Source organism: Diplotaxodon limnothrissa, linkage group LG7, assembly GCF_057381915.1.
Source record: "Diplotaxodon limnothrissa isolate DT_005_m linkage group LG7, D_limnothrissa_male_GT1.1, whole genome shotgun sequence".
Taxonomy (NCBI): Eukaryota; Metazoa; Chordata; class Actinopteri; order Cichliformes; family Cichlidae; genus Diplotaxodon; species Diplotaxodon limnothrissa.
The window spans coordinates 31,047,733-31,056,792 of NC_140602.1; the positions used below are offsets into that span (position 1 = coordinate 31,047,733).

The window sequence follows — 9,060 nt, forward strand, 5'->3', positions numbered from 1 at the left end:
GATTCTCTCTAGCTTATCACAAACACTGTTTTCACTCTGTTATTTAAAAGTATGGGTGAATGCTCTAATGAGTCAATCAATTCATTGTTTCACAGAAAGCCAGTGCACCTGAGTTTGGACTGTTTGTAGTAAAGAAAGGAGAACATGGACTGAATAGGCAGTGTTACAGTGATCAACCCAAGAGGTGGTAAAATCGTGCCTTTCTTTAGCAGTGGCTCTCAATTTGAAAAGCTCCTCTTCACAACATAGTTCATTACTGAATTTAAATACTGATTTTTTAAACACCAGTTGGGACATGTGTTGATAATAAAACCTTTTTTAACCTTTATTAGTTTGGGACTAATAAAGGTTTATCGTATCGTTTTCTTATCTTAAAGAACTAAGTATCTTTGATATATTAACAGAGCTGGAAAGTTAATGAAACACATTTCATTTTGCACCACATAGTGAAATAAAACTGAAAGCCACAAGATGAAGATAAAAGAAATGAAACCAAAAGAGTAACATAGGTATGCTAGATTAGTCAGAGCAGGTGTGACTGGATCTGTCAGTGTGGGTGTGTACCTGTACGATGTTCTAGTAGGTGTATAAATATCTGCAGACACAGAGGCATTAGCACAATAACCACCGCTCACCTTCACCACACTTTAAGCAATAATGGGAATTTTTAAGTTAGAGGACTTGATAGATCAGATACCTTCTCTCTGTGAGGAGGTTAACATAGAAAAAACAGGTCTCATCATTGATGGTGCAGCTCTGTACTATTTTTTGTATTATTACTCTAATCTGAAGCTGGACCAGCGCTGTGGAGGAGATTATCCTGGATTTAAAGATGAGGTCTGTAACTTCTTTAAGACTCTGCAGGACTGTGAAGTCACTCCGTACGTCTTCCTGGATGGAGGCTCAGGATCTGACAAGCGTGAACATCTTGTGTCTCATCTAAAAAAAAAACTGGAAAAAGCAAAGACAGTAGCAGAGACTGAGCTTGGCTGCACTGTACGAAAAAGATACAGGCCTAACGTCTTACCACCTCTGGTCAGAGATGTCTTCATAGAAATCTTGAAGGAGAAAGACATAGAGTTTAAACAGTGTTTAGGAGAGGCAGACCCTGAGATTTTTTCTGCTGCAAATCAGAACCAATGTGCTGTGCTGTCCATTGACACAGATTTCTGCATCTATGATGTGCACAAAGGTTTCCTTCATCTTAAACACTTTGAGTGGAAAAGAAAGAAGGATGGAAATATTCCTGCTAAGCTCTACACACGTTCAAAGTTTTGTGAGCATTTTAAATTGGACCCTGCTCTCATGCCAGTCTTTGCTTCAATAGCAGGAAATGATTGTTCAAGATTAGGTAAAGAAATATTTGCAAATGAATCATCTTCACCTGGCCAAAACGACATCAAACGACTGTATGGTATGCTCACATTTTTAAGCAAATTGAAGCTGGACCGCTGTAATGATTCAGTGAAGAGAGAACAAGCTCTGCAAAATGCTGTAAATCACGTTCGTGAGATCGAGGACAGATCTTTCAAACTCTCCATTCAAAAATATGTTGAACCAACAAAGACTGATTCTGAGCTGCCTTTATGGGTTCTTCAAAAAATTGAGCGTGGAGAACTCACCACTTTCGTCATAAATATTGTGGATCAGAAGACAATGATCCTGCCTGCTCTTGTGGAGGACTTTTCACAGCCAAGCAGTTACACAGCTGCTTACTGCATCAGACAGTACTTCTATGGACTGTTAACTGGAGGTCAGATGTGCACTGAATATGACAGGGATAGAGAAGAGATCAAAGACAAGCGTGTCCCATCAATACTCCTCAGCAGTGATGAACAGAAACAACTGGAACTAGAGCGTCTGCATGAGGTACTGATGTTAATCAATAAATGTGTTTAATTACTCTGACAGGCCATAAACGTGTTTCCGTGGTACACATGAGCATCTTGTCTGTGTGGTACCTCTCTGTGCAGGCTCCTGAAGATTTGCGTCGCAGGGTGTTTGAAGAAGCTCTGCAGGTTCAGACTTTAGACTTAGGAAACATCCCCGACCAGCTGAAGCTGCCAGTCTGTGTGACTGTTTTCTGGTTCAAGTGGCTACAACACCACCCAAAACCTGAAACTGTCCACTGCCTCCACGCCCTCCTACTGGGGTTTATGTATCACCATGACAGTCCAGGTAAGTCTCACTGGGTAACATGGTATATATTTCCCAGATAATGGATAGAAAATATACTGTACTACAGGGTGGGCCATTTATATGGCCATTTATATATGGCCATCCAGTATCCGTAGTTTCAGGTGCTGCACATCTCGTATCTTCACACCATAGCCAATTGCCTTCAGATGACCCCAAAGATAAAAGTCTAAGGGGGTCAGATCGGGAGACCTTGGGGGCCATTCAACTGGCCCACGACGACCAATCCACTTTCCAGGAAACTGTTCATCTAGGAATGCTCGGACCTGGCACCCATAATGTGGTTGTGCACCATCTTGCTGGAAAAACTCAGGGAACGTGCCAGCTTCAGAGCACAAAGAGGGAAACACATCATCATGTAGCAATTTCAAATATCCAGTGGCCTTGAGGTTTCCATTGATGAAAAATGGACCCAGTATCGTTGTACCCCATATACCACACCAAACCATCACTTTTGTTGTTCCAACAGTCTTGGAGGGATCCATCCAATGTGGGTTAGTGTCAGACCAATAGCAGTGGTTTTGTTTGTTAACTTCACCATTCACATAAAAGTTTGCCTCATCACTGAACAAAATCTTCTGCGTGAACTGAGGGTCCTGTTCCCATTTTTGTTTTGCCCATTCTGCAAATTCTGTGCGCCGATCTGGGTCATCCTCGTTGAGATGCTGCAGCAGCTGGAGTTTGTAAGGGTGTCATTTGTGAGTAGCTAATATCCGCAGAAGGGATGTTGGACTAATGCCACTCTCCAGTGACATGCGGCAAGTGCTACGCTGTGGGCTCTTGCTGAATGAAGCTAGGACAGCCACTGATGTTTCTTCATTAGTGACAGTTTTCTTGCGTCCACATTTTGGCAAATCCAACACTGAACCAGTTTCATGAAACTTAGCAAGCAGTTTGCTAACTGTAGCATGGGAGATAGGTGGTCTCGTAGGGTGTCTTGCATTGAAATCTGCTGCAATGACCCGGTTACTGCGTTCACCAGATATCAACACAATTTCAATCCGCTCCTCACGTGTTAACCTCTTCGACATGTCAATGGCTGTGAACAAAGAGAAACCTGTAAATAACTCATGAAAGAATGAAGTTACGTTGAAACCAAGCACACCATTGTTTTTCTTGTGACATTACCAATAAGTTTGATGTGTCACATGGCCCTCTTCCTATTGAAAAAACAAAAGTTGTATCCAAGATGGCCGACTTCTAAATGGCCACCATGGTCACCACCCATCTTGAGGAGTTTGCCCCCTCACATATACTAATGTGCCACAAACAGGACTTTAATATCACCAACCATTCCCATTTTATTATGGTGTATCCATATAAATGGCACACCCTGTACTAAAAGTAGTCACTCACCCATCCAAATCATTGAGTTTAGGTGTTCCAATGACTCTCGTGGTGTAGGGTGTATGAACTCAAGCTCCTAGGAATACAGACTGCTCCTACAAACATGAGTAAAAGAATGCTTCGCTCTCAGGAGCTCAGTGAATTCCAGTATGGTACCACGCAACCTGTGTAACAAGTACAGTCGTGAAGTTTCCTGCCTACCAAGGCTATGTCCACATGTACACGGGTACTTTTGTAAACAGAGATTTTCAGTTTTCGTTAAAAAAAAAATCCGGACCACACGTGCAGTTTTGAAAAAATATCTCTGTCCACATCTAAAGGCAAAAAACTATGGAAGCCCGTTTCCGCCACTAAAAAAAAAAAAAAAGGATCCATAACTCAAAATTTCGAGTTATTTTCTCGAAATTTCGACATATTAACTCGAAATTTCGATTTATTAACTCAAAATTTTGAGAAAAGCAACTCGAAATTTCGAGTTAGCGCTGCCAATCAGTAATCTACGTGAATGACGTCATTTCCATGTTACCCGGAAGCTGAAGCCCTCAGCTACAAATGCTACAGCTAAGCTACCGGTATTACATCCAGTCGTGAATGCACAGATTGCTGAGTGTTTTCAGCCTGGCTTCACAAATGATGAAATCCCTGTGTTATTAGCTGAATCACATGGTGTTACTATCAGCAAACATACTTTAATTTGTTGGGATCCGTTTTTGAGTGCGCGGTCCTGCGCCATATGCTTCCGGGTAACAAGAAAGCGACCTCATTCACGTATATTTTTGATTGGCAGAGCTAACTCGAAATTTCGAGTTATGGATACTAGCTTTTTTTTTTTTTTAGTGGCGGAAACGGGCTTCCATAAAAAACAAATCAAATGCTGTCAAGAACATGCAAAAAAAAAAAAAAAGGTGGCAAAATAATCCTAACCATGTTGGCCAGTTAAGCACAAACAAAGATGGCACATAAAAGCAGAAAGGAGTCCTATGTGTGGAGGGACAGTGAGGTGGAATTATTCCTCAATATCACGCTGGAATATAAAACAGCAAAAACACATGAAAACACGAACTGGGAGACTTGCCAGGGCCTTTGCAATGCTCCAAACCATGCTTTCAGTCTGTAAAACAAATTCAATGAGCTCGACTTAAGCATAGACCAAAATAGTGTTCGTGAGCAGTGCTTCCCACAGTTGCGTATTCTTTCTTTAGGTAAGGAAGCCATGGGTATACTGGATCCTCAATAAGGAAAACTGGAATTGCCTCTTTATGTTCCACAGTTCATGCTATTTTTGAAATGTGTGTTCAGCATAGAATTTGCAAAAATATGGGTTTTGTGTACACTGCCTTGCCAACGCAACATCAATAAATTAATACCTTTAGTCACAGGTGGCTTGTATGTTCAGAGAAAACCTCCCCTTCCTGTTAACATGGTCCATAGAATTCATGGATGGTTGCTTTATTTCCACATGGGTCCCATCCACAGGACCAATACACTGAGGAATTCCATAGGCTCAGTAAAACCCTGCTACAAGTTCCTCTACTTTGTACTTGCTGGTAACTGTATAAACACAGGGCCCAAGTGAACAGTAATTGCAGTACAAACTTGTCTTACAATTTTCAACACCACTTGCCTTAATAGTCCGAAAGCGTTTGCAGTCTTGCATAACCTCACTTCATCAGCTAAATAATGCAATGTGCATGCAACTTTTTTTTTTACAACACTGACAGGCAACTTCATTTTCGTTGTTTGGGCTTCAATGTGCAGACGAAGTAGCTCACAAAGAGCCAAAAGTGAAGTCCTCAACATGCAAAAATTCTCTCGCCATTTTTCTGGAAGTACCTCCGTGCTTTCAAAGTTGTCTATCAAGGGGTGGTTCGACCCAGTCTTCGTCCGAAACAGACGACTTTGGCATTGGGATTTGGGTTGTGAGAGCATATGTGTTGAATGTAGAAGCCACAGAAGTAGAAGTTCACTCTGACGCCTCAGTCTTTCTAAATGGAGGGAAAGTAACTCCGTGTGTGTGTATATAAGCGTGAAAAAACTGCAACAGTATTTTGTCTATATCTGCCATTGTAGAAATTTATCTCATGTAAACACAGCGTGAAGTCAAAAATGGCGCACACCTTTGACGTTGGTTGACTAAATCTCAGTTTTCCTCGTCCACACGTAAATGCAAAGAGTTTTAAAAAATCTCAGTTTTCAATGATCCAAAACACCGTTTACGTGTGGACGAAAGGCCCAAACGCATAGAAAAGGCTGCATTTTCAAAAATACCCATGTACATGTGGACGTAGCCTAAAATTCCATAGTCAGCTGTTAGTGGCAGTATAACAAAGTGGGAGCGATAGGGAATGACAGCAACTCACAAAGTAGTAGGCCATGTAAAATTACAGAGTAAGCAGAAGCATTGTGCTCAGAGGTCACCAACTTTGTGCAGACAGTCACTACAGACCTCCACACTTCGCGTGGCATTCAGATTAGCTCAAGAACAGTGCGTAGAGAGCCCTGTGTAAAGGGTTTCTATGGCGACTAACTGTATCCAAGCTTTGCATCACCAACCACAATGCAAAGAGTGGGATGCAATGGTGTAAAGCAAGCTGCCACTGGACTCTAGAGCAGTGGAGACATGTTATCTAAAGTGATGAACCACACTTCTCTGTCTGGATATCCGACTGATGAGTCTGTTCTTGATGGTGGTCAGGACAACAGTACTTGTCTGACTGCAATGTGCCAAGAGTAAAGTTTGGTGGAGAGGGGATTATGGTGTGGGATTGTTTTTCAGGAGCTGGTCTCATCCCCTTAGTTCCAGTAAAAGGAACTCTTAATGCTTCAGCATACCAATACATTTTGGCCAACTGTGTGGGAACAGTTTGGGGACAACCCCTTCCTGTTCCAACATCGCTGCACATAACTGCACAAAGTAGGTCCATAAAGACACGGATGAGTAGGTTTGATGTGGACAAACTTGACTGACCTGCACAGAGTCCTGACCTCAACCTGACAGAACAACTGTGGGATGATTTACAGTTGAGAGTGCGAGCAAGGCCTACTCGTCCAACATCAGTGACCTTACAATTGTTTTTTATGGAAGAATGGTTAAGAAAAAAACAATATAATGGAGGCTTTCTGATGGCACTTATAAGATTGTGTTGTCCGTCCTACACTGGACGTCACTGCTTATTTATTCTATCTAAGTAATTGCGAATGTGCACCATGAGGGATATCTTTCCCCATGGAAGAAGAATAAAAGGTATTAAAAATGAAAAGAAGGAAATCAAGAAAAGCAAAATGAGGGAAGTTAACTGTTATACAATTTAAAATAAAATCTGGTTTAGCTATCAGCTGTCACTGAAAACAATGAAAAAGTGTCACATGTGAAAGATGTTCCTTCATTTCAGAAGCTAACAGAGAGGTTGAAGCAGCATCGACAGCCTCCTCTCCAAATGATGGGAAACAAGGTGAGCTCATATAGCGGAGACCTTAAGTTATAAACAGTTGTATCTATCAGTATCAACACTCTAAGTACAAGTTTCAAAACTTTAAACTTTCTCAGTTACAAAGATAAGTATATTATTTACAGTTATTCTGGTGTGTCTTGATGAGCTGCTTTGACCCCTGTTGACCTTCAACACCAAACAGGTCGAAAACAGTCTGAGGCTCTAAGCAGGTTAACTTGGGACCAGGCTAGAAGAAGATTGTGAGCATGACAGAGGATGACAGTGGCAAAAACATGTTTCTGGTGAAATGTTGTTAGTTGTTTTTAGTGTTACAAGTGTAATCGGAGTTTTCAATTTTTCAAGATACACAAAAAAAAACTTATTTAACTAAAAAATATTTGTAGATTATAAAGTGTTGGGAAATCAATGTGAAAACTGTGCAGACATGGACATCGTGGACTGTTAATAAATGTAGAATATGAATCACTACTGGCTACACTGAAAGGAAGAGGGCCCACAGAGATGACTCATGCCCTTGCATGTCACAGCAGGTTAAGACTGTAATCAGACATCCTGTAGTCAGAGTTTGTGTGACAGCAGCAGCACTGATGCTTCCACATCAGCCTGAACAAGAAGACAAACTGCTGCTGGTCTCTGGTTCTGTGTCACTGAAACTTTGTCTTATTTTGTCTGTAGAGGACGAGTTTGAGAGGAAGATGAAAGCTTTAAAGGATGCAGCTATCAGGAGGAAATGGCAGCCCCGTGTGGCTCATGCTTTCAGCCAATGGCTGTGCTGCATGAGGCAGAGCCTCCACCTGAACCAGCTGCTGTGTTCCCCTCTACCAGAACCTCAGTGTGCCCGGTAAACACCAGACCAATGATGCGCTCCACAGATGTTTAACACACTTCATCAACTTTAACTGAGATTTTGCTTTATCAGGCTTTACTGTGGACCTCTCCTTCATCGGCTGGCAGATGAAGACACGATTGAAGAAGTACAGAAAACACTGAGAGGAGAAAAGAAGGAATTATATGAATATTTAAAGACGATTTCTTATCCAAAAACTACTGGGGAAGGGCCCTCAAGTGAGGAACAAGTACAGAAGACTGAGATAGAGGATAACTCAGATGAAGATTCCAAAACCAATCCAGACAATCCACACATTGTGGAAAAAACTCTGCTTATTGGTGATGCTGTACTCAGAGATGTGCAGCTAGAGACTCCAGGAACTGTGATCAATTGCATTCCAGGAGCAAGAGCAGGTGACATTAAAGCTTATCTGAAACTGCTGTTTCAGAATGAACATAGATATGGGAAGATTGTAATTCACGTTGGCAGTAATGACAGCATTTTCAGTCAATCCGAGGTCACTAAAATTAGCATTGCATCAGTTTGTAACTTTGCCAAAAAAATGTCAGACACTGTAGTTTTCTCTGGTCCCCTCCCCTATGAGACCAATGATGTCATCTATAGCCGCATGCTGTCATTGAACCACTGGCTGTCTGCATGGTGTTCAGAAAACAGCGTGAAATTCTTAGATAACTGGCAAACCTTCTGGGAAAACCCTGGTCTTATTGTGGAAGATGGCATCCATCCCACTTTGGATGGTGCAGCTCTCCTTTCTAGACGTCTGGATGAATTTATACAGAATTTGGACAAGAAAGCCGAGTTAGGGTCTGTTGTCATAGAGACTGTGACTCCATAACACCAAAGAGTCAAAACAGCTAAATGTGGTTTACTAAATATATTATTTTTACAGTAGACGTTAAGAACACAGAGAAATGAAGTGATGCAGGTTTAAGAGATTAATGGCTTCCTTATATTTTTGGATAAACATGATGACGTTTTTAAAACTTAAAGTAATGCAGAAATAAAACACAATCCTGCCTCAACATTTAATACAGCAAGAAGAAAAGAACAAAATCAGGGAAATAAAGAGCTGTCAGTTTGGTTTGTTTTACTTCTTTCAGTCAGGTGATTGAGCTGCACTAACTCAAATATAGTTTATGAGCAGCAGGAAACTGAAGAAAACAGGAACATGGATGCCAGTCAGGTGTTTAATGAGCAGCTGAGAGAGGAAAGGAG

General features: G+C 41.4%; 1 protein-coding gene across 1 annotated transcript; it reads left to right on the forward strand.

Moving 5' to 3' along the window:
* Window positions 1-657: 657 nt before the first annotated feature.
* LOC146628543 (single-strand DNA endonuclease ASTE1-like) lies at window positions 658-8,680 on the forward strand. Its single transcript, XM_085357898.1, has 5 exons — window positions 658-1,869; window positions 1,974-2,178; window positions 6,936-6,995; window positions 7,671-7,836; window positions 7,915-8,680. The coding sequence occupies exons 1-5, from the start codon at window positions 658-660 to the stop codon at window positions 8,678-8,680; spliced, it is 2,409 nt and encodes an 802-aa protein (XP_085214024.1).
* Window positions 8,681-9,060: the final 380 nt, after the last annotated feature.

What these genes read in the sequence shown, in the direction of transcription:
- LOC146628543 (XM_085357898.1), top strand. Translation starts at nt 658, where the DNA reads ATGGGAATTTTTAAGTTAGAGGACTTGATAGATCAGATACCTTCTCTC. An exon ending in AACTAGAGCGTCTGCATGAG is followed by an intron (nt 1,870 to 1,973) that starts GTACTGATGTTA and finishes CTCTCTGTGCAG; the next exon opens with GCTCCTGAAGATTTGCGTCG. An exon ending in CCAGAACCTCAGTGTGCCCG is followed by an intron (nt 7,837 to 7,914) that starts GTAAACACCAGA and finishes TTGCTTTATCAG; the next exon opens with GCTTTACTGTGGACCTCTCC.